Source organism: Amblyomma maculatum, chromosome 8 (assembly GCF_055883805.1).
Source record: "Amblyomma maculatum isolate TAMU_Amacu chromosome 8, ASM5588380v1, whole genome shotgun sequence".
NCBI classification, from domain to species: domain Eukaryota; kingdom Metazoa; phylum Arthropoda; class Arachnida; order Ixodida; family Ixodidae; genus Amblyomma; species Amblyomma maculatum.
Genome location: NC_139351.1, coordinates 33,852,693 through 33,879,193, shown reverse-complemented (window position 1 = coordinate 33,879,193; position 26,501 = coordinate 33,852,693). Strand labels below are relative to the sequence as shown.

At 46.2% G+C, this 26,501-nt stretch overlaps 1 protein-coding gene across 1 annotated transcript; it reads right to left on the bottom strand.

Annotated features, from left to right (window-relative positions):
- Positions 1 to 11,716: 11,716 nt before the first annotated feature.
- On the bottom strand, positions 11,717 to 12,297 carry LOC146180870 (uncharacterized). The gene has a single exon (XM_084575672.1). The coding sequence runs from the start codon at positions 12,290 to 12,292 to the stop codon at positions 11,717 to 11,719; it is 576 nt and encodes a 191-aa protein (XP_084431798.1). The 5' UTR covers positions 12,293 to 12,297.
- Positions 12,298 to 26,501: the final 14,204 nt, after the last annotated feature.

Here is a 26,501-nt window from a genome sequence, read left to right as displayed (position 1 = left end):
GAAAGGAAAGAAGAAGATGGGGCGCATGCGCAAATATGGACTGTGCCCGGCACGGTGATCTTGGCTTTACATGGCGCAGTGAAGTTTTCGCTTCAAAAGCCACAAGATGGGCTTGACGGAGTCCGCGGTCCCGTGAACATGGCAACATACAACAAGCACAGGTACATGGCAGTAATGCACGATCATTCAGTTTCATACACGTGTAAATCACAACAAATACTTCATTAAGAAGAAAGGAACGGGATAACCTACTTAAACGTTTTTATGGCAAAAGCAATACTACTCTAGGTTTCGAGCCTTCAGCGCAGCGCGGCGGTAGACACGTCTTACTGACGTGACGTTCTGACGTCAAACCTCACGTGACAATAGAGTGAGAGCTGGACTACCAACTCAAGCGGTCGGTAGCCACGTCTTACTCACGTGACGCTGTGACGTCACACCACTAGTGACACAAAAGCGAGAGATGGGCTCCCAACTCAAGCGGTCGGTGTGGCGTGGTCGGAGCCGCAGCTCAGTTGGCAGGAGCCGCCAACTTGGGTCTCTCGTTACACATCGGACGGTTATATCAGAATCAGCCTGCAAGGACCCTGGAATTCACGTAACCCCTATAGGCCCCTAAGGCACGTTCATGCAGCTTGGTTGAAGCGGGGTTTTATATGTGGACTGAGGAAGAAGAAAAAGAAGAAGAAGAACGCTCGGTCACCCGCAGCTAATGCTTTCGCTCGATATTTGGTTCAGCAGAGTTGAACTGTAAAAATGTTTTGGCAATAATTAGTGTGCGGGAACGGAGTTTCCCATTGTTGAAGTTGGCGAGTATTGCGTGTGAATTGTTCGGGAGATAAATTTGCGATACTGCCAAGGTTACTGTGATTTCTTTAATTGCCTACCTCATAACACTCTGTTAAAGTTGCTCTGTAGCTTTCAGACATACATATTAGCTTCAGTTCTGAAAAGATGGGGTTTGTGTGGCTGCCAGGTGGAACATTCATAATTATTCGAACTGCCTTTTTCTGAAATCTGTAACGTTTGGTAATGTTCTTGTTAGTGCGAGTATCCCATATCAAATGACAGTAGTGTATATGTGAAAGTAATAAAAGTTTGTATAATAAAAGTTTTATTCTTTTTTGGTAGTCAAGATCGCAGTTTACAAAGGACGGCAGTTACTCGTGAGGTTTGCTCAGTGCGGAGCACCTACCCGCCTATCTCCCAGTTCACGCCTGCAGTTTAACTCGGCCATTGCCTAATTTAGCCATATTTGTTCGTTAAACATGGACAGGAAAATAGCAGTAATATTAGATACACATGCACCATGCTTGGATCAGCGCTGCGCAATATGAGCCAGTTGTAATCTGCACATTATTATATGATGGGAAGTACGCTGATGTAGCGTGCTTCCATTCAGTCGTCGGTATGTTCACAAAATGAAGGTAAGGTTTCTGTCTACCTATACTGTTGTTAGTAGCTTTAAAATAAATCGGAGAATTTATCGCAGAACTTAGCATGGCCAGTTCTTACCAGTGCTTTAGGTAAATAAAACGGTTGATGTCAAAACATCGCTCAGTGGTCAACGCGGAGTTCAACAAAATGTGACAGCTTTCAACGAAAAATGTTAAGGCTGCATTTTGAAAACTCTGCCCGCGTGTCCATGTTTTTGTTTTTAGGATGCTAAACTTTTCTGACGTGCCAGCTAAATAATTTCTTGAAAAATTAAGTGCAACCGTACGTGAACTGATTATGTGCACCAATTACCGGCCGCTTTGAATTAAAAAAAAAAAAGAAGACTGCCGGTGTAAAACATGCTGAAGGCAAATCACGGTGTTTGCATGTAAAGTAAAGTTCTTACAGGGTCGTTGTTTAGCAGCAGTAACAGCACTTTCGCAATAAAACACGCACACATTCTCGCATGCGCATATTTCTTGTTCCCTGCTCCTGGTCTACGTCGACACATGATGCAGGACTAAAACTGAGCGCTTCGTCCGGCTCGCCTCTTTCAGCAAGTTAACTTATTTGATTCCTTTCCTATTACGATGGAAAACGTCTAAACCTGGGGCTAATCCGCCCGCCGCTTTGAACGCTAATGATGTTCACAGTGCGCCTGGAATCCCGGCAAAAGCGATGTGGAAGTAGTTCCTGCTTGCAAAACCTTTTCACACCCTCTCCGTTTCCCTCTTGGTCGTGCTCTTTTTTTTATGTCCTAATCACCCGGAAACGAGCACTTTTCGCTATAGCCTCTTTCCTCGCACACACTGCGTCGAGCTCTCAAAGCCTGCCGCCATTTTATTCGCAAAGCCCTCCATGTCCTCTTTTCACTGTAAAGCGTGCTTTACGCAGCGCACTACTGCGCACGGAAAAGAAGCCTACCGAGGTAGTGTGGGTTGCTCGCCGGTTATGCGAACGCCCCTCGCCCAGCGACGGAGCAAACACTTCGCTCTGAATTCAAGAAGACCCACCAAAACACTCTCATCAAGCGCGCCGGAGTGAGTGCAGAAAAAATGGAGACCGGGCGAAAATGCGACTTCCAAATGGAAAGCTCGCGCGCTCGAGACACGGCGGAGAGTTTTCTCATGGGTGGAGGCACAGGTGAACGAAAGAAAATAAACACTAGAGTAAATGAAGAGGAAGAGGAAGTTGAGCAAGCTCAATTAAATTACGATTTAATTAACGCTGAAAATGACTAGTCCTCATTCCTGGGCCGAACCTCCTTGCTCGTTTGTTTGTACTGCTTCGCACACACGAAGCGTGCACACCGTTCACCTTCTTGTGAGCTTTCGCGTTCACCGCTTGCTCTTTCTTTTTCTCTCGCTCTGATAGATGTAGGAATGTCTTACTTTATTTTTGGGGAGGGGGCCCGACACGGGAGAGGAACAATCTTGCTTATCGAAAGGAGATTTTTGTGCTGCGAAGAACTACAATGCAGGTTTTTAAGCTATGGGAGAGTGGAATATGCGTAGCGCTGTAGTTATTCGGCACTAAACCAATCAATGGCGTTGTTTACAAGAAGCGGTTAGAGGCGATTCTCCTTGCAGAAAGCCACCAAGCTCCCCCCTTTGTTTAATGGTTTCTGTTAGAGTTTTCCTACAGTCTCCTATTTGGTGGGACTCTCGAATGGTATAAATACTGCAGCCTGAAAAAAAAAAAGAAAAAGCTCTTGTATGCTTGTAATCACCTCCTAGAATGTGTTTGAAGTCGCTATGGTTAGGCTTATGCAGGAAAAAAAATTGTGTAAAAATGCACTTTCCTCGTTTAATTGTGCAGTGCTGAATGGTGTATTGGGGGAGCCTTCTTCAGCCATAATATTATATGAACAGGCCAAATTCAGCGTCATTTGATTCAACGGCAATTATTGATGCTGGAAAACAAGTGACGTTTTTTTTTTTATAGGGGACGAACAGGTTTTTATAACTATAAAGGTCTAGGTATTCCAAGAAATGAGGTTCGATTCGTACTTTGTGCGAAGTTTGTCACGGGAGACATTGTGCGCGCGCAAACCTGTGAACGCAAGGACAGAATAGAGCTTAAGTCGTATTCTCTTAATTTGCTTTGTATGTTTTTCTCACGACATGTAGCACATAAGTACGCAATAATCATTTCGTACAATATGTAAGGATAAATTACTCATCCTTTGCATTTACTACTTTTTGACAGTCAAATTGTTTCCTTAGCAATCAACGCTTTCAACAAAACTGATCTTTGTTTTTCTAGTGCTTCGATAATTCGCAGCTCCCGATGTTAGTAGCCGTTAACTGTACGGTCGTATAGATTACCCTCATTTAAGCCTTAATTTTTAATGCCCAAAACCGGCAGTTTGTTCATTATCAACAGAGGCGGCCTTCTTTCACCTGCGATCCCTTTTCATAGACTCAGTAACACTGTAAACAGTGTGCTTAAGTAGCTGACATAGTGACCATATATCTGTAGGAGGCTTTGTTTGTACTTGTTTTGCTAGATCACTGTAAATGTTACCATTAATCGAGAAAAATATTTTTCAAATATAGTCCACTCTGTCTGTTTATATTGACACGTAGCCAGAAGGTTTTTTACACAATTTTTTTACGCAGTGCGCCCAACCTAAATGCAAATAAGCTTGTAAAAAGAACTGTGCCAGCGGTATACGAAACCGACTAGGGGATGACAAAATTCAGCTTACGTTGCCTGTAGTATCCTTGGCTATTTGAAGTTCGTGATGTGTAAAGAAAATTAGCTAATATTTTCATTGCCTTTGAGTACAAAGTGTGAGTCCACAATTTCTATAGACTCTTAAAAAACTGCTAGGTGCTATGGGTATATCAAGGTGCTATTAACGCCGTTTTGTTTACTCGGCCTCAGAGAAGTCGCGTGAATACTGCTCGCGAATACCTCTCACCAAGTGCACATGAGAAGCCTCAAGGAGGACAGGACTCAAGACAAGAGCTGATCTTATTCTCTGAGAGCACTTCTGTCACGCTGGTGTAACTGCTGACACCGCTTTTTTATTCTGTAAGTGCCTTTTAAGGGTGATAAATAAATTATTTTGCAAGAGAGGCAGCTTAGGTGACTATTGCCAAAGCACCCGGGAACTTTCGAATAGAGCTTTTCAAAAGTGAGCGCTCGCTAGTGGGAGGAACTTGCGGCGAGAAGATAAGAAAAATTATGAATAATTTTGCAGGAAGTCGACGTGGATTATAACAAAGAAAGAAAAAATAGTTGTAGTTTAACTCTGGTTAACCCTAGTTGAATTGCAATAGCAACGGCGGAAGCTTCTTTTGCCAGCTACATTATTCCCCTATCACGCCCTAGCAGTGTAAGGTGCTACATTACTGGGGACACTTAAGCTCATCCTTTGAGAGTATGACGCGAGAGCTTAAGCTACCAGCCCACATATAAATGAGAAGGGTTCAATGCTGCTGAACCGAATTTGGAGCGAAAGCATTAGCTGCCGGTGACCGAGCGTTCTTCTTTTCTTCTTCTGCTGCTAGGCAACGGCGCGTCACCTGTTTGGCTGCTCGGCTCAACCGTGGCTACGGCCGCTGCTACGCGACAAGGCAAAACGACGTGCCTCCCGCAAGCCCTCCGCGCCAACTTACTCAATAAGACACAATAGGCCGACAGCAAAAAAAAAAAAAAAAAAAAAAGAACCATCTTCCGGATCTCTGACCCAAACCATGTTGTTTATAGCTGCAATATAAATAAGTTTCTCAACACGGTTCGTTCGTTTCCCCTGCACTTCACCATTCATTTCAGCGATGCAACATGGCGCCCTCTGCACCACGCCGTTCGTTTCAAAAAGTGCAGACGTCGTGCAGATCGAGTTCACGAAAAGTTCAGCAAAACTGTGCACCTCCACAGAGGTCAATGCCGAAATGGGGCAGCTGCAGCCGCCGCATGAAAGCAGACGACAGCTTGTGCGACGATGGCTTGCGTGTTGTGATAAACAGTGAAGCGACCCTATTTATTTCACTCGTCAATGGGAACGGAGCCAGTGCTTGCCATAGAAAGGACGACGCGTACTTTAAACCATGTTTAACAAGCAAGCACTTGCATGCGTTATAGTTCATGCTGACTTCAATCGTGATCAAAGTTGTTTTGTGCTTCGTGCCAGCTGCCGCATGGCGCACACACATCCAGGCTGGTTCGTGTCAACGCTTCATTGCGATAGGCTATTTAAAAATTGGTCTTATATCGGCATTCATGTTGGCGTCGGTTGATGCGAGAGCAATGAATGCGGTCAGCTTTTGTACATATATGCATCGCATATTCATGAATGAATGAATCATATATATGCCGTTTAGATCAACGGCGTTAATCATCCCAAACAAGCAGATTTTCAAATAGCAAATCGCATTAAGTACGTGTTAATTAAATTGTGTCTTTTCGCCATTTATTACAACGCACAGGCCAAAAGCATCGCGGCTGGATAATGGCAAAACTTCGTTGTCATGTGCTATTGGAAAATTAATTATGTAAACCGGGATGTTGGCGTCGGCTGACGCGAGTTGCACACAGCCGACCGCTGCTTGCTGGCGACGCCAAGGCTAGCAGACAGTCCGACCTGCGCTGTATACCATTCGTTTGGAAGCAGCTGGTACCGATTGTGCACCTAAACTGCTGGAACTGGCGCTCAACGCTTGCGGCACCACCGCAAAACTTTACGGAACCGGTGCAGAGAGTGCAGCTGAATCGAACGGCTGCTGGTGCGGCGCGCGACTCATCTTCAGTACCCTAGCTTCGTTGCTAAGGCTTCACCGAAATTTACATCTTTATTTTACTGCTACAATGGGATCGGCAGTAAGGCAGTTCCACGAGAGACCATTTACTATAGCGCTGATCAATAGGGAATATTCAAAATGCTAAGTGTTCTGGCAACACTGGTAGCGACCGCCATGTTGTAAGGGGCGCGATCGGATTTTTGCCGTTGGATGCTGTGCGTGGAAGGTTCAGCAGGTGCCGCCTTGGGAGATCTTTTAGCTTTCCATCATGCAGCATACGCCTTCAGCGTCAGTTCTGAAGTGGTCGCAAGACCTCAGTGTGCTTCCGAAGCTAACCGATGCATCCCTGGCAGCATTTTGTACGCACAGTGATGCGTCCGGCAAGCAGCAGCGGAAGGCATACAATTTCGCCGCTAAGGCGTACGCCGAGCCTTCTTCTGTGTCAACGTGCACGCCAGAGCTAAGGTAAGCACTTGAAAATCATTACCTTCACTTATAGATTGTTTGCCATCCAGAGCAAATGCGTAGTGCTTGCTGCTCGTCTTCAGTTTCAGAGTTGTGCTCCTGTTTAGCTCCCCGCTGACAGCGGTATGGAAGTCAACTTTAGAACTTAATAGGCACGCAAGGCTTTGCTCTCACGAACAGTGCTTGATCCTCGATTGTACAACTGGACCTTTGCGAAAAGTTGCAGGACGAGCTTTCCGAGCCGCGCCGTCGTTCTCTCATAGTTTCTGTAAAGCAAAAACATCCCATAGAGCAAGGCTGTGTGAAACTTGAAGACCTGGTTAGCTTCAGATACCTTTGAACTGTTCCGTAATGAAGATTGAAACTTCGGGGATGATGCATGGCTTTTCAGGGGGCGCAATCTCATTATCTTGAATAACCAGGGTACGCTGATACGACGTACACGCTCTCACATTTTCCGAATGATGTCGCCTCCTTCGTTTTCTGCTTACTCGCCTGCCGCGGACTGGTGGAATGCCGGCCGATAACTAGACAGGCAAACACTATGCTTTTAATATCTCATGCCCCACAACCTGTATTGTGTTGCTGACGGCATCACATACTCTGCGCCTTCGTTAAATCCACCCGTGAAGGTAAAACAACAGTCCTCTGTTTTTTTGTTTTTTTTTTTTTGTTTTCTAATTCCATTCTACAAGTTGTTTTTTTTTTTTACCTAGTTGCAAAGATGGCATGTAATGTTTGAGAGAACCCTTGCTCTCTTTTGGTGGTTTGTTGATGTCCAGCTGAGCACTTGCGATAATATTCCAAGAGAACTGTACTGCATTTGATAACAGCACAATGCATGGTTAATGTAATGCTTGATCTGTAAATTGCTTGCGTCGTCCACTTTCTACTGCAGCCCCGATGTTGTTCTTGCCCGTGGCATCTGCTACAGTAGCCAGAAGAAGACTGGAGCACCCTACCCTCTGACAATCACGCTAAAGAGAGATACGGATGAAATAACTGCCAGCATTTGTGGGTGTCCGGCTGGAAACTGAGTCTACAGCCATGTGCTAGCTTTTCTGCAGCTCCTCACCTTCCTTCAAAAAAGCGGCTACAAAGAGGCGCCTCCTGCGCTATCCTGCACTGAGCTACCCCAGCAGTGGAGACGCCCTCGGCAAACAGGACTCAAAACAGCCAGTGTGCAGACCATTGACTGGCGACGGGTGCATGATGGTGGATGCAGTGTGCCCAAGCGACTGAAAGTTTCGACGTCTGAATGCCAAAGTGAGGACAGTTGCCAAGTTGTCAACCCAGTGAAAGAGCTTGGTGAAATCCTGGGAGCTCTGGGAAAAACCTCATTTGCTTCCGTTCTGAGCAATATGCGACCTTTAGTGCCGACAAAATCTGGCTTTGCACCACCCGGCTCACCTGCGACATACCACCAGTCTCTGCAGCCGTCTGGGTATGCAACTTTGCTGGGCAACAGATCAGACATGCACTTTTCCGACCATTCAGCTTTTTGTCGATGTTGAAGAGCATGTCTTTGAAGAACGATGCTCGAGTGCAGAAAAGGCTATTTTTGATGTATCTCAGTACCATAACTAAGAAGTTCTGCTATTTTGCGAAATGAAGGGGTGTTGTCTCGAGCATTTTGACTGCATCGTGACAATAATAATAATAATAATAATAATAATAATAATAATAATAATAATAATAATAATAATAATAATAATAATAATAATAATAATAATAATAATAATAATAATAATAATAATAATATTAATAATATTAATAATAATAATAATAATAATAATAATAATAATAATAATAATAATAATATGAAATAATAATGTTTTATCTACAACCAATGTGCACATAGGATGAGGGAGCACAGCCGAAAAAGTTATGACAACTTGGCAAGGCCGCAGGCCCCCAAAACAATAACAATGACAGCTTCACATCGGCAATGCAGAAAATATACAATCACAAAGTATACACACTAAAATTAACATAACGTTGCAACAGACAACATTCTTCACAGGGGGGGGAAGGGGGGGGAATTGAAGAAGACATTGCCTTTTTTTTTTAAGACAATGTGTCGCCAGATATGCGAGAAAAAAAGCAGGATTGTATGCCGGAATACGAGACTGTAGATGATATCAAGAAGAAAACAATGGCACTGCTGAAGGATGTGACACATAAATGCCTAAAACACCGTTTCCAGCTGTGATAGGTTTGTATGCAGTGGCACATAGTGTAGGATTGCATGTCGAAGGTGTCAGTAGTTATGAGGCTGGCGCACAAAACGAATTGTGATACCAGTCCATCATTTATTTGCTACATCTTGAATTACTGCTACAAAATGTTAAGGAGCTCTTCAGGCTACAAGGTGCAGAGCAATTGTGCAGAATAGTTGTTTCATGTGAGCGCACGCTACACAACATCCCAGTTGTGGCAGCCACTTTTCAATGGATGCAAAAAGTAAGGCGCCTGTGTACTGTGTGCTGTCAATGCACATTAAAGAACCAATGTTGGTCGAAATATCTGGAGCTCCGCACTGTGCGTACCTCATTCTAGAGTAGTTTTAGGACGTTAATACTCTATAAACCATCTAAGATGCTGCATAAATCACTAGTGCCTAACAAGGTCTTTGTATCCATGATCCTATAGCTTAAACCGCATTATTTTCTTAGCACTTATCTCCTTACTTTTAATGCTACAGCTTTCCATACATTAATTATGGTAGCTGACGGGAACTAGGTGCTTGCTAAGTAAAGGGTTACTCTAAATTTTACAGCCGTAGCCAATATGTGTACCTGTATAATCTTTGTCTTGGTTTATATACCATGCCATTGGCTGTACAGCTATCATCTCAAATAACGGGCATTCAAACAAGTGACCCATTTGCTTATGGAATTCTTTTTCTTCACATATACTAATCAATGAGCATAGCTCTCCTTGTCCGAATTGTTGTAACCTGGAAGTATCTGGCTGTCTATAGATAACAACATGCCGTGATTGAATCCAATCAGCGCTTTAGTTTCGTGCCTTATAGTGTAGCTTTAAATCTGCAGGAAATATTCATATCGGCGGAAGACGCCCATGAGCTAGAAAAGAATACGCGGCAACAAGCACAGAGCAAATCTTGGATTGACGCTCGCCGACACAGGCTGACTGCTTCAGCCTTTGGCAAGGTGATGATGAGATGAGAAAGGAGTGGACGCAGAAAGGCCTGCGCAACTTGCTCGACCCCAAAGACCTTTCCAGAGTTCGAGTCATTCAATACGGCAGAAAAAATGAGGCTATTGCTGTCGAGCGCTATGTGGAAGTGCTAAGAAAACTGGGGCAAGGTTGTTGTGACAGTAGAACACTGCGGCATTGTTGTTCCTCCTTCGTGTCCGTGGTTGGAGGCATCACCCGACAGGTTGGTGTTTGACCCAGAAGAGGGAACTTTTGGAGTCCTTGAAGTTAAATGTCCATATTCGTTGAAGGATTCAGATGTGGAATCAATGAAGGCTTCTGACTTTTATGTTCAGTTTCTTGACAATGGTGAGCCTAGGTTATCACGTGATCATGAGTACTACTGCCAGTTAACCGGACAGATGGCTTTGACCTCCTGTGAGTGGGGGGACTTTGTCGTTTTTTCTCAGGACTGGATAATCATTGAGAGGGTGCGCTTTGATTATGCCCAAAGGAAAGCAATGAAACCTCGCCTAGATTATTTTTTTTAATGATATGCTGCAGTACTTCTGCCGTGAAGTATAGATCTCATATAGAAATTATGTACGTTACTCTTACTATGTTGTTTTTTGCGCATTTTCTATTGTTCAACATTGAATCACTCAGTGTGCATTGTTCATTGTTGCATTCCTTGTCACTGCAGTTTTTTTTTGCCCTTGGCTTTTTATCTTAGTGCTATCTACTTTGTACTGTTTTGCACTGTTTCTTCTACTTGAGTTAACATTTCTTTGTTTTATTTAACTGCAGTGTATAATTTTAATCTTTGGCCTTCTAGTCTTCTTACCATTCCTGTATGAACCTGAATATATACAATTTTATACTGTCACCGACAGTCGACTGTCCCTTCAATAAATGTCACAGCCTAAACAGGTCACAACCATTGTTATGCTTCACCCTACACGAAGGAGTACAGTGTTAGTCTTGCTGGGCTTCTTTAATTTGGGTAGCTACATCGCTAAGCAGTATGCTTCACAGTGTTTGCAAGGAGCATCAGTCTGGCATATTTACGGCCTTTGGGAAAAACTGGCGGACTTATGCTCTTGAGGCATGCAATGTGGCTTTCTTTGCATCTCCAAAGTTCCAGATTCCACATAGATGTAGGGAACTCTCATCCTTAAATTTCAGGGCTTCCTCCAGTATTACAAGAGCCCCACTACATGTCTTATAAACAAATCTTGTGAGATGTATATTTTTGACAATGTTCATTCAAATGTGAGCTGCAATGCCCATGGCTTTGAGCTTGGACCCACTTCACCTGGCACCTGGACGTAAGAGCCAGGATCTGTACATTACTGGTTCAAAATGCTGACAGTGCAGTTAGCCAAAATGATAGTTACACGACATCGCAGTGTGATATGAATTGTGACACCTGTCACAAAATAAGATGATGCTAGGTGACGTGGCCCGAGCCAAAATCCATGCATTCTATCATCTACGTGAAACAACTGCTGTATGGTGCAAACCGTCAAATGTTTAGGAGATTTACAGTGGCCATGTCATAAAGTGCTTGTTTTTGATATTTTTTAACTGTTTCTGGTCCATGCTACTGTTCGTCACTTAGAATGAGCTTTCCCAGCATGTAATGCTTCTGTTACAGAACTATTTTTTGTGTGTCCTGCCTTGTAACTACACGCTTAAGTGGTGATTGTGTTGCATAGATAGCTTCTTGCACTATTCAGTGATTACGTCATGGAACTTGTTTGTGTTAAGAAGTGGTGTATGGTACATAAAATAGCGTATTGAAACACACTGCAAGGGGAGATTGCGCTTGTTAACTCTTCATTTATTGCACTGTGTACTACTATTTCGTATGTGCTTGACAAGAACATGCACTCATACTCTGCTTAGCATGCTGATCTAGTAGACTCTTGCTTAGAGATGAGGTCTGACTGAAAATTAGTTAGTATGGCAACCACAGTCCACGTCTGATTAATTAATGGTGCCAGTGTGAGAGGAACAGGGCGGTCAAAAATGTGGAAGGACTTAATTCGCTGTATTCTTCTCTCAACATGAATCCTGAGAGATGCAATTTCTTGTGTCGCTTTCACTTCTTCTGCAGAAAACTTCCTGTTACACAAAAATGGAGGAATGTTCAGGCCCACACCTTTCTTTTCTAGAAGATCTCCAATCTTGAAACCTTTATCAGCCATAACAGCATCTCCTGTGTCAAATTGAAGGTTTAGAAAGCCACTCTGAATGACTAGTTCTCTGTCAGAAATTGAGCCTGTAAACAGCTCCGAAACAAAAGACAGAAGGCCATTTGGCATTATGCCGACAAGTTCTTTGAACGTGTTTGCAGACTTGTACGAAGAATATGTGCTTGACTGCAGTGCTAGCGAGCTGGGCACTGCACACTTGACTTCAGTCGCATCCAGAATTACTCTTGTTGCTGGATACTTTTCGACGAACACAGCAGGCATAGTTGCATCCACAGTTTCTCGTGGTGCTCACAGAGGTAAGTTCTTCAGCTTGGTATAGAGCAGACTGATCCATGTTGTGCATATCCTGGATACGGTTGCTTGCGAGGTGGTGAACCTGTGAGCCAAGTCCTGCTCAAAGAGGCCAAGTCAGTCTGACCAGAACCAGAAAGAGCTCGTCGTCCTTGGCCAACTTTCCTTTTCTTCCTTGACTATACAGGTCCTTTGGTTTTCTGCACTGCAAGTTAGTGTTGTCGTCGGGGTGGATATATTTTAGCAATGCGACAAAGTGTTCGTAATAGGGGAGCCCTGTATAAAGCATAAAATCCTCATTCGATCCTTTAATACGGTCCAAGCACAAGGCAGTAGTTCTTGACTTTTCTGCTTCAAGCTGACGTCGCAAAACATTGTTGTCGCCTTCTAACTTATAAACTGCCGTTTTAGCTTGTGCCAGTTCATTCCTTAAAGTACTACACTGTAGCTTCAGTCGATGAATTTCCTCGGCCTGTGTCGACATCAAAGCTTGCCCTACAGCAAGGCAACTTTGCTGTGTTGGGGATGGCAGCTGCTCGTCTGCAATGCAGACTTCACTTTCCATTTCTTCTTGCGGTGTTGGACTCTGTTGCTCTTGCAGCTTTGTCTTTCTTGACGGCAAAGGTGTGCGTGCTTTTGGAGCTTTTCTTTCTTTTTTTGCGCGCGCGAACACGAACACGCCGGGAACCACTTCATCTCAGAGCATTCTTTTGCCACTTGCCACTCCTGGTATAAAGTCATCTCTTTTGAATTGCTTTGAGCATACCTGTGTATGCATGGTGACCTGAAATAAAGGGCCTTCATCCCGTTTTATGGCAACAATCCATCTTCTGCGGAGAGCAGGATCTCGCGGAAATCCGTGGTAGGAAACCTGAACAATAAGTAGAAGAGGGTTTAGCAGCGATGAAAGGGCACACAGCGACACGATTCTAATATTGCGTTGCTCTGACGGCAAAAAGAATGCCCTGAAACTGGAGCGCAAACATAGCACGAACGAAAAAAGCTAAAATACAACTGAACGAGCACGAGCTGCGGTAGAAATCGCCAGCGTTTTCTCTTGCATGGCGTTTTTCTCGCGGGAGAACAGCATCACTATAAACGCGATATACACGAACTCAGTTCACTTTAAAAAAAATGCTGCTTACTTCTCGTAGTAATATTTTTAGAAACGAGGCGAAGCGTTAGCAGGCACACACCCGCGTGCCCGCGTGCACACACTTGATGGTGCCATTCAAGTGTGTGCACGCGGGCATGCAATATCGCGCATAAGAAGCAGCTTGTATTGAACAAAAACGAGTAAACGTAAACTACGAATGCACAGCGTATATTTGACACGGTGACGCACGACGGCAACAAAAGAAATCGAGGTTGACACGACGCCGAACAACTGGTAAAGCATTGAACGGACGGGTGGCGGCGTTTCTTCTTTTGAATGTGGCGCGTGAACTCACCGGTAAGAAGAAAAAATTCCTACATTGTTCCCCGACTCATCCTTGTAGCCTCGCTGCGTACACAAGGGGACACAGCAGTGGGACGGCATCATTCGCGGGAGGGTGGGTGACTACGACTCATGGAGAAAGCTGCGACCATTCCTGCAGTTCCACTGGAGCACGGATGGATGGATGGAATCTAAGAGCGTCCTCTTTGAAATAGGGTGGTAGCAGTTGCTATCATAGTCATTTCCCCCCCCCCCCCCCCCCTATATCTTAATTATTGCAGTATGGAGCCAATCATAGAGCTAATAGAAGCTCTATAGAACCAATAGAGCCGCCAACGACGTCCCTGACAAAATGGCGCGCAGTAGTTCGCGCTTTTCCTCCTAGATGGGGCGCCTTTTTGAATATCCCCTATTACTAAGCGCCGTCGGACTCTGCAGTGTAGTCGGATATGCCTGCGATGCGAAACAATTTAAGCTTAGCGACGACTAGGTAGAAGGGTTCGGCGAGAGCGCCGTCGTCTGCCGCGCCAGCGGGCGACGCCACTTCCTTAAGCGCTGCTGTATGTGCTGCGAGTTTGTCGTTTTCGTTCCTGGTGCAGCTGAGAGCGTACGTTTTTCGAAGTTTTTCTCAACAATACGTCGTGCAAACGATGCTGCTACGACAGGATGGGGATACGATGTTGCTGTGCCGCCGGGCGTACACCAAGGCTGCGTAAAAACGTCGACGGATGGTATTTTAGACACTGCTTCTTTTATATGCTGTTATTTAATCATGGCTTAACTTGAAAGTGTAGATTTTTGAAGCAGGAAAACTTGATCATATGCTTTTCGCATTCGGTCGCCGTCGCAACGCGGACAGGCATGCATTCGCCAAGCTCGGTACGCGATAGCAGCGGTTAGCGGCGTAACAGCGGTGAACGCTGCCCATGCCTTTAATGCGAAATGAAAGCAGCGCAACATCGGGTGTAAATATACACTGTCGAGAGGAAATACATGACATGAAATGGGGTCACACTTTTGGAAAGCATCTAACGTAGTATGTGTATATATACCACTTTCGGTAGCTGCCCGTACGGTTCATTTGCTGTGTGTTTGTGTGCACAGTTACCATTGCGATTATAAAATATAATTTAAAATACATGTACCGTGAAAGATACAACGGATACATCCTCACAGTTAACTCTGACGAGTTCGACCTGCGGAAGCAGAGCCCATGTCATTCGCAGTCGCCCTGGTCGGTACTGCTGCGTCGGCAGCTTGAACATCGAGTACCGGATGTGCTCGACTCACTAAAATCGTTCGCCAATAGTGTCTCCTCCTCCTACGCCGAAAAAACAGGCATCTTCCCAAGCAGTGAAACTCTCCAGGTTGCGACAGGAAAAAGACAAGGCAAGTAGGCCACCTGGTGATGTTTCGAACTTAGTCACAAATCGTTCTTCGGGACCCCTATCTCCAATCGAGACTTCTGCTTTGGCGAAAGGCCACGGGTTCAACACCACGTCAATGATGCCGCCACTCCCAAAACTAGTTGCTGCCGTGGAGGATGGTATGAGGCACGTTGAGCCTGCCATCCGTGAAGAAGTCCGGCAAGATGTGATCGGGGTCCTGTCCAAGCTACCCGGCCGCCAACCGGCGAACATCTCCCAAGGAGAAATATCAGCTCTAAGAGTGCTCCGCGGGGACAAGAACATTGTCATTCTGCCGGCAGACAAAGGAAATTCAACGGTAGTCCTCGACCGACAGGATTACGAGCAAAAAGTCAGGTTACGCCTCGACAGCCCAGCTTACGAAGTCTAAACACGTGTACTCACGCCTGATATGCTGGAACGGCTCAGCACCCACATTCTACGGACTCTCCAAAATTCATAAACCTGGAATTCCGCTTCGCACTATCGTTGAATTCACCTCTTCTCCGCTCCGAGCCCTCTCGAACTATCTCCAACAAATCCTTTCTCCGTTGACAGGCATCGACACACGTACGCAACTGCCGCCACCTCGTCGAACTTCTTTCCCACGTACAACTAGAAGCAGATGAGTGCATGGTTTCTTTCGACGTGGTCTCGCTCTTTACCAGCGTTCCTGTGCCCTGTATCGTCTCCGCAGCGAAACAAGCCCTCGAAGCGGACGCTGACCTCGGTGCCAGGACAAGCTTGAATTTGGAAGAACTTAGCCGGCCCACAGCACAGCCTTTTCCTTCAAAGGGGAATTTTACAAACAAGCAAGCGGCACGGCTATGGGTGCCGCGGTCTCAGTCACTGCTTCCAACTTAACGATGGAGGCCATTGAAGAGAAAGCTCTCCAATCTTTCCAAGAGAAGCCAAATCTTTATTATTGGGCACGTCGAAGACTGCTTTTGCATCATAAAAAAATCAGAAGCTGAAAACTTCCTTGCGCACCTGAACGCGGTTGAGCCCTCTATCCAGCTCACTTTGGAACGGGAAAAGGACGATCAGTTACCATTTTTTGACGTCGTAATTTCAAGACAAGGGGGAGACCTAAACTTCAGTGTCTGTAGGAAGCCCACGCATACCGGCCGCTACTTAAATTTCAATTCAAACCACCTCGCTGAGCACAAGGTCTCCGTCGTATCCTCTCTTCTGAGGAGAGCTGAGTACATTTGCTCCTCCGAGGCGGAGAGAAAAGCGGAAGAGGCCACCGTTTTCGCCGATCTGAAGAAGAATGGCTACACACGCGCCCTTATTCAACGTGACCGTCGAGCTAGCAGGATAGGAGGGTCCGTCAGCACGGAAACAACGAAGCGCCCTCGCATTGTGCCCCCATACGCGGCGGGCACCAGTGAGGCGCTTGCACGCATCCTACGCAAACACGTCTGTGTGTCGCACAAACCTGCCTCAACAGTCGGGCGTTTTCTACCACTACCAAAAGACCGCATCCCCAGAGAAAAACAACCAGGCGTTATTTATAAAACCCCGTGCTCCGAGTGCCCGGCCTCGTATATGGGCGAAACGAAAAATCTCCGTTGACGGATTTTACAACACAAAAATGACGTCCAGCAATTTAACTCGAAAAGCAACCCCCTCGCCGAGCACTGCGAACGCGCGCCACAAAATAGCCTTTGAGGAGGTGAGCGTACTTGATGTGGAGACCTACACTTTCAAAAGATGCCACATCGAGTCATGGTTCATCCGGCTGGCAGCTGCAGCAATGAACAGGAAACCGGGGACGCTACCCTCCGCGTACACAATTGGACTTCGCCACGTGTGGATTATGACTAGCAGCTTACCAGTATCGCTCAAGAGGAAAGTATACAACAGTTGCATCTTGCCTGTACTCACCTATGGGGCTGAAACGTGGAGGCTAAGCAAGAGAGTTCTACTTAAGTTGAGGACAACCCAGAGGGCTATGGAACGAAAAATGGTAGGGGTAACATTAAGAGAGAGGAAGCGTGCAGAGTGGGTCAGAGAAATAACTCAAGTTACCGACATTCTAGCGGACATTAAGAAGAAGAAATGGACATGGGCAGGACATGTAGTGCGAAGAGAGGATAACCGATGGTCGCTGAGGGTAACAAACTGGATTCCAAGGGAAGGAAAGCGTAGCAGGGGGCGGCAGAAAGTTAGGTGGGCGGATGAGATTAAGAAGTTCGCAGGGGTCAAGTGGATGCAGCTAGCACAGAACCGGGTTAAGTGGAGAAATATGGGAGAGGCCTTTGCCCTGCAGTGGGTATAATCAGGCTGGTGATGATGATGATGACGTGTGGAGAAAGGGGAAGCGTAGGCCGCTGCCAGCTACTGCGGGCCTCGAACTTTAGTCGCCCCTGAGGAAGGGACTGAGTTGGTCCCGAAACGTCGGGTTCTAACAAATAATTTGGTTGCTGATAAGTGTTTCTCTTCTGTTTAAAGTACCCAACCAGGCGGAGTTCCGTCGAAGATGTTCTGCTTCAAGTCAGCATAGCCTGCATCGAAATGCTGCTGTCATGGCAGGCCACAATTATTATCCGACAGATACAAAACATCATTTCATTTGCTCTTATCTAGCCTTCGGCTGCTTTGCACATCGCCGGGAGATCGAAAATAGATTCCATTTTCACAGCTTTGGTATTTAAAGACTCCTTTCTTATTTTGTGAAAAGACGTTACAGAATGAAGGGAAGTGTCTGTAGTGAGTAGAGATGTGGGCAAAAGTGCTATATACAACACTCAGCCGGTGGCGAAGTTTTGGAAAACGGCATTCCAGCTTCATGTAGCAATAACTGTCTAGGATTGAGACAATAGTGGCGATGCCCCATTCAATTTACACGCATATGTCCCTGTCCTTGTCGTTATCGCTAGATGGCATTGCGATGCAGTTTTCCAGAGCTGCTTTACTGCTGAGTATTGCATGCCCTTTTTGCTCACGATTGTACGTCTTGATTTCCCTATTGCTTTATTTAAGCGGTTTCTAAAATTATTAACAATTTTTTATTCTGTGGGCCATATCTATGAAGTTTCGTATCCTTGATTGTATGACAGCGGAATAATAATAATAAATTGGTTCACAGGAAGGGAAAGGCGCAGTAACTGTCACACTTGCTCTGTGGACACCCGACCCGCGCCGTAAGGGAAGGGAGGAAGATGGGAATGAAAGTGGAAAGAGAGAAAGAGGAGCCGTAGTGGAGGGCTACGGAGTAATTTCGACCACCTGGTTATCTTTAACGTGCGCTGACATCGCACAGCACACGGACGCCACTTCGTTTCGCCTCCATCGAAACGCAGCCGCCGCGGTCGGGTTCGAACCCGGGAACTCCGGCACAGTAGTCGGGCGTCTTAGCACTGCACCACCCCGGCGGGGCGATGACAGCGGAAATAACTTGCATTCTGGAAGATTGCTCAGGGAATATTGTTATACTCGTGAGGATTATTCAAATGACAAGGCAACCACTCTTGGTAAAAGGTGTTGCTAACTACCTGGCAAAGAGTGAACAAAGAGAAAGAAAATAAAGAAACAAACTGCCCTTGGAAAAATTTGGCTTCTCTTTGTATTATTTACTTCGCTAAGCGAGCATCACGTTTGATTCCGCGTCTGCTCTTGCATTCAGGAGGCGTGTGTGAGTAAAACAAGAACGTAGGATGCCATATAGTCCCGTCCCTCGTAGCAATGACAAAAGCACACCCCTCACAACAGCAAAATGAAAAATTGGAATATGTGGAATATTAATATTTTGCTTCTTTTCTTTCTCATTTCGCTGCCTTCTTCGACTATAAAAATAATCGTTTCTTTCCAGAAGGCAACTTATACCATATGGTAAGGGCTTGCCAACAAAATACCAGTATTGATATAATAAATGAGCCAACGTGGGAAGGCTGGGAGGCGGCATTGTCCAGCTCGGACCTCGAGGAACGAGCCCTCGTCGAAAGAGCACGGGCAGCGGCTTTTACCAACGGTGTCCTGGACTAGGGACCCGACTAGCCTTCCCTTAATCTAAACCCATGTCAATAAATGTTTTCATCATTATCATCATCATTTCCTACTGTCAGCAAACGCCCGCGCAACGCCTTTGTTCAGTGACACGCACGTCAGCCCATACGTAGGCAGGCCGTAAAAGTGCACACATATATGTCAAAATTGCGGAAAGGAAGCGAATGCGATTAGCGAGGGAACAGCAAGTACGAAAAGAGCACATATGAATGAGAATGGCTTAGAGAAGGGAGGTGATAACCTACGTAACGGCTAGAAACAGAAATTTCCTTCGGTGTCCAGCTTCCGAGCCCACCTCATCCACCTTTCTCGGGACATCCTCAACTCCCGATAAAACACCTTTCTCACTCCCCCCCCCCCCCCACACACACATACACACCCGCCTCTGAATCGCTCTTGAGCTATCGGTCGCCTTCCCACCCCCCTCACGAAATACCAGGGGACGCCATGGTCAGAGCGTGACGCCACGTAATCGCAGTCTCCCTCGGTGATATTCAAGGAGCACTGCTCATAATGTTCTTGATAAGCATCCCCAGTATTTCACAACACGCACGCCCCCTAACGGTGTCGCGTGTGCATAAGTAATGATTCTTCACCCCGCTGTATGGACAGCTCCACTGCGCTGTTCTAGAACACGCTCTTGAGTTAGAGTAATCGGCAACTCTCTTCTTTTTTCTAATGCCCCGCACTGCGTACCAAACAACGCCTAATGCCGCCGTCAAAATAGAGCGCATGGAGTCAACTGGGAGTTATGGAGGTACATTCTTTGAATCAACAGACGTAGGGTTAAATGGCAGTGAATTCGGTATATCCAATAATCCAATCCAGTTAACTACAACTCAGTCCTTGGAAGTAAGTGGACGTTTGACCGGATGTTTGACGGGTTCATGCGACTTCTACATTTTTAGCTCTTGCAGCCGAACCTTCCTGCGTCGAATGCTGTTTTCTTTCGGGTATCACTGTTACCAGGAGCATCGTCGCCAGGCTTGTCATCATTGCTAAGAGGATTTTGCTCTTGGCCACACTATCTTTCAACATACCAGCGTTTTCTGTTCGTTACACTTTCCCTTGCTTTTCCAGCCTGTCCTTGTGCGCCATCGAAGAAGCGACAATGCCATCGGTTCAATTAGCACCGCGAAATTCACGCCGCCAGCTTGCACCTATATTCTGCAATACGGAGAAGTCGGTAATGCCGACATTGCGACTTCCTTTCCAGCGTTAAGCGCACCATCATTCCACGTATTAGATCTCCCCTCTCACCAGCCTCCTATCCCCCGTTGCCACTTCACCGCACAATTCGAAACAGACGCGGGAAAAACGCCCTGCCTGATCAGTCCACGCATGGAAACGTAACCGAAGGGGACGGAACCCCCTTCCGTTCCAGTGATCGCGCGGGGAAGCCTTCGTCAGCCCTCGCGAAAGCATTGAGGCGTGCTGGCGAGTCCGTAGTGGCCGCCTTGCCGGCGTCGACGATGCGGAATAACGCGCGCACTCATTGAAGAGGAATGCGACGCCGGCCTGGGCGATGAAGGGAGGCTCTCCTTTCCGGTGACTAGGTGTCGCATTCTACGGGAAAGCTGCATCAGCTGGGTTCTTTCACGGGTTTGTGCTGGCACAGTAAACTGCGAAGGCTCCACCGTCCAAGAAAGCGGCAATGCTTGTTGCCTTGAAGTCAATCAAAAGGATTGGTTGATAAACGACCTGGGAGCTTATATATAACCGGATCAAGAATAGAACAATACTCGTCTAAAATCAACCTAAATGCCCACGTTTCAAATTAGGTTAGGGCGGCTTATTTCCTGCCTGATCTTAACACTTAATTATCAGGTTATCGCGTAATCACTCAATTACAACCAGTATGAAACATGGCTAGCAACCGCATTGGATCAGGTGTCTTGCACCCAAAGGTTTAGCTTTCAAACCTGCAATCCAGTTTTAAAGGCTGCCGCTTCTGCTGTCACTGCAGGCACAAAAACAAGTGTCCTTGTTAGCGCTGCTTTTTCGGAACAAAAGAGGGAAATAATATAAAACTGAGAAGAAAGTTTTCGAGCTTTTCTGTGTTACTGCGTACCCTGCCGATTCCACATGCCTGTTCATACCCCTAAAAATAATAATAATAAAACTGCCGCACGCACCCCTTATCAGCGGCTCTCTGCACATAGCGTCGAGTCGTTGTGCAGAGAAAAATACGCGCTTCGCAAACACGTGCGTGCAACGGCGCAAGCAAGACCAGCCTTATTCGTAGTAGGCAGCAGAAAGAGCGGCGATAGTAAGTACAAACAAATGCTACCTCCTCCACCGCAGCAGCGCCCAACAGCATTGTCAGAAGTTTCGCAGTGTGAGAAAAAGGGGAGCAGTGAGATGAAAGAGGGAGGCTTGATAGCACTGCGAAGGGCGCCATAAGCAGAGCATGAACGCTGTGTATACACGAATTGCGCTATGCTCGGCAACCTCTGCGGGGATGCTACAAACTGCGGGTCGCCACGCGAGGTCCACGTTCTCTCTCTCTCTTTGTTTTCTTCTTTCTCGCTACCCGTGGACGAGGAATTGCTGTGAATGCACAAGTTTGCTGGACCCTGTAGAATTTATTTATAAGTAGAACTGATGCGTTCTTGCGCTAGGGGGTTGAAGACTTGCACGACAATAGCATCTGGGCTTCATACGCAGTATGGTGTGAGAAAAAAAGAACAGGAGCAATGACAGGTGGCCTACATAGAAGTCACGCCAACTTCACTTCATTACTGTAGATCGGTTGACGGCGCTCGCAGAAACCGACAAGGCTTAGAGTGCTACATAGTCCCAGTTCTGAATAAGAAAAGAAGAGTGGATTCTACTGGAAATCAAGGCACGCAATCGCCCTTCTTTGGAGGGGGGGGGGGGGGGGGGGGGAGGAGGGTTGCTGATGCTGTTTAGCACGCGTTTTGCGTTCCACTCAGCTCACAGGCCAGATATTGGCGTTGCGTAGCACTTTTCTGGTGGCAGTTGATTTTTTTGTCTCTTTGCCTTTTCACTAGTGAGCGCGTGTCACCCTGGCAAATTTATTACTACTTCCAGCGAGTGCATTTCGCACCATACAGTGTCACTGGGGCGACACTTTGCTACACTGGAAAGAAATCATCATCCTGCTTTTATTCGCTGCGGCTGTGTCACCCGCGACAGGAGCATTGCACCGCATGACATAATGCGGGACGATGTTAGTTGCTGGGCAGATGTACACTTCGCGCTATGACCTGCCTTTAAAAGGCGGTTTGTTTTGGTTTATTTTGGTTTAGTTTATGGGGGTTTTTACACCCCTAAGCGACTCAGGCTATGAGAGAAGCCGCAGTGGAGGACTCCCGAAATTTCGACCATCTGGGGTTCTTTAACGTGCACTTACATCACACAGCACACGGGCGCCTTGCTTTTAGCGTTCATCAAGAAGCGGCCACCGCGGTCAGGATTCGACCCCGCATCACTGGGCACAGTAATCGAGGGCCCTAACCACTGCACCACCACGGCGGGGCTTTCAAAAGGAGGCGCGGTCTGGTTCGGTATGTATCATTTTTTACTCGTGAATTATTTTACGATGGGAAGATATGTCGGAAGAGGAAAATGGGCCGAAGTTTGGGCTATTTCCCTTTCGTTACCGCTTCCTTATGAAATTGGTTCAAAATAACGACAGGGATTCGAGCGGCGAATCTCACGCTTTTTCCAGAAGTTCTGGTGACCAGCCGGTCCTGAGGGAGATGCCCATTCTCAACTGTCACAAGAGCGCGATGACCTCAAGTCAGGCTGTCAGTCTGCATGATTAATTTGCAGTTTCCTACTCTGGCTGGTGCTTACTGAGAATGCTGATGTATTGACTGTAATGAAGTCGAGGGGTTGGCGGAAACCAGTCTTATCGGTGGTATACATGAAGGAGAAGCAAAACACAGACCAAAGAAATGAAAATACTGATGTTCCGGCTCCCGCAATGGAGCCTTGTTCACGATGAGAAAACAGACAAGGAATCGTAGGCTATTCACGCTTGAAAATATGCCTCAGGAAACAGGCGTACGCACTAGAAAACGAGCCGCCAGTGCGATTAAATGTGTTATTGGTTGTTTGAATGAAATGCAGATTCCAGATACAGATGGGGGCTAAGGTTACTTTCTGATTTTTTTTTAATGTGCGCGCTTTTCTAATCTATATTATTCTTTGTCGTTTCAGCATGTTCGGACAGAGCATTATACAACATTTTATTGGGTTATCATTTCGGTGCTGTTTCAGTCTCTGCACAAAGTTTCCGCTTTCATCCACATATGCATGGCCACAGTCTATGCATGGTATGCAGTACACTAAACCAAGGAATATTTCGTTTGGCAGGCGGTCTTTCACGTTGACTAGGGCTTGCCGTAACCTTTTCACCGACATGTGGGACACTTCAACATCACAGAAGCGCGAAATTCTAGCCAAACATTGGCTGATTCCGGGTACGTTGGGCACAGATGCGCCATTTTTGACGGCAGGAGCACTGCTAGAACGCTGCCTTCGCTACAGGTGACGTTTAATATGGTACTGAAGCAATGCAACTGGTGGCCATTTTTGGAGAGGTCCTTGCGAGCTCTTTCACGGTCACTTTCAAGCCTTCTGAATTCAATAAGAACAGAAAATGGCTAGTTGGTGAGGATTCATACAAAGCTGCTCGAAAAGAAAACAAACCAAAGCAAACGAGGAGACACTTGGTTCCGTGGAAATGTGGTCTGTGGTATTTAGAAGCACGGCAATCCCTGATATGCTGTGAGAGACTGAACGAAGGGAATTAAGGTGCGTGGGGAACGATCTCCCATTGTCCCCTTTAAGGTCAACTTTCCTCCGCGGTAGTTACTCTAGCTATCGCGGAATGGCGCCAACATTGGTGTTTAACATTACCTATCGAGAGATGGCGCCAGCGTCGCGGCAGCACAAGCGCCACCCCTGTTTGTTACCGCGCACGTGGACTAAGCGAAGTTCCCTTCAGCCTGAGGAACGCGACGCGGGCGGACGCATCCTCACGTGACTCAGCCGGCGAGGCGAAGAACGATCGTGGGACTTCTCCCGCCTGCTCACCCTGTCCGGCCTCGGAGCTTATCTCCTGCCCTAGCGTGGGCGCACATTCGGACGACCTAGATTCATTACTGTCTTTTATTAGTAGCTGGCGTTGTTGTTATTGCGCAATAAATTCCCGTTTTTTTTTTTCAGCACGTGTTGTTCCTTTGTTCCCAAGAGCAAATTGCCACCGGCACAGGTGGCAATTTACCTCTGCATTGCAAGAGCTGCGGATATGACCCCTGTCTGGATAGAACCACCTTCCTCGGTAGGGACGGGACAAAACTGAAAGGGAGGTCACCCAGGCCTTCCTAATCGCCAAAAAAGGTGACGACTGCATCCGTTCACCGTCAGTATCACTATCAAGGCAGGAGATAGAGTATCTGGAAGGGCATGTTCGGGTTCCACAGTCGCTTTGATTCTGCTATAATGTGCTGTTGTAACCGTCGAGCGTTTTTTATCGGTTGTGTTTTTGATTTGTTGAGAGGCTATATAAACCAGCTGTTTCGTGAATAAAACTAGATGGAAGTCTGCGCCTTGTTTGTGCCTGTGTGTTTTCTTACGTCCCGTCTTTTTAGCGCAGTTTTACTCGTTCAATTAATATGAACCAACTAGCCCTTCAGAGTGTTTTAGTTCAGAGTGCATTCCCTAAGCATACACAGGCCAAGAGCCTTTTCATTCTCAATGAATATAGTCACCCAAAACATCTACATACCAACTTCGATCGGCTCTTCACGCTGGCCAAAAGAACTGTCAACAAGTGTCCTCTCCTGATTGTGGGTGATTTTAACGCACCGCATACAGCATGGGAATGCCCGCGTGATTCCCCAAAAGGCCGCAGATTATGGCTCGCTGCACAGCATGCGGGGCTTTGTCTCATCACTGACCACACTTACCCCACACGTATCGGCAATAGTATGTGTAAAGACACCACACCAGGTCTTACCTTCACTTACCGGCTCCCTGCAGCTACTTAGTGCAACACCAATGAGTGCTTAGGCAGTGATCACTGCATCCTTGAAATCCTTCTTAACATCACCTTCCTCACCGTCCACCTAGGGGATCCACTCTCACCAAGTGGGATTACTTTCGGAAATGCAGATCTACCAGGACAGCTGCTCCAATCACCGACATCCCTGTCTGGACTACACAATTACAGAAGGATGTTCAGACAGTCACACGAAAACTTCCTATTGACTGCCCCAGTGACACTGTTGATGCTCGCCTCCTACGTCTCTCGGAAACTAAACAAAGTCTTGAGAGACGCTGGCAATGTCAGAGATGGAACAGGACCCTCCGCAGCAGGCTGGGCCGACCACACGAAGACATAGAAACACGCGCAGCGGCGCTTTCAAGGCAGAATTGGAAATCCCTATGCAACCGTCTTGATGGTAACATGAGCCTGCCTCAAAGATGGAACCTCTGCCGACGTCTCATAGACCCATCACAATCTTTTTTTTCTTTATTTGTTTCTTAGACATTTGCCTAAAAGGAGGCTGAGGCTAAAAGGCGCGGTCGCCTGACGTGGCCTCAGCCCCCTGCTACATGATCAGTAAGCTTCGAAAATACAGTATTGCGGCAGGCTGGCACACAACCGTAGCCTTGATCAGGACATAAAAAGAAACAATACAAAAGTGACATTTGTGCGCAGTGGGTGCAAAAGAAATATATGTAGGTACAATATGAATATAATGAACACACTTAATCGGCACAATTTTACGATGAGTATTACAGGCATACAAAAATAATGAAAGTAAAAGAAATATACACAGTACAAAACCCTATATCAGAGAGGTGAGTTTCTCATCATGATAACGCAATACCTACTTCTGTAAAGTAATTAATTTTTTGTAATTGTGATCAGTAGTTGTGCCCCAGACTAATATACAATAGGTTATTCTTGAGTAGAAAAGAGATTAATATAGAGCTTGTTTCAACCAAGATGGGATTAAGTGTTGAATTCTGTAAAAACAACCTGTATCTCGTGACAAATCAGATTTAAGGCTATCGATGTGGGTGTTCCACGAAAGATCACTGCTAAACCGAACCCCCAGAAATTTCTGCTCAGAGACTTCCTCCAGCAGGATACCTTCATATTTGATGCTAATAGAGGTAAGGTCTCGCTTACTGACGGGTTTGAAAATTACATATTTAGATTTTGTTACATTTAGGCCTATACAATTGGCTTGCAACCACATGGAGAGTTTAATAAGCAATCTTTAGCCATTTTTTTTTTCAGACATTCTTTTGTCGATCCAGTAAAAAATATGTTAGTGTC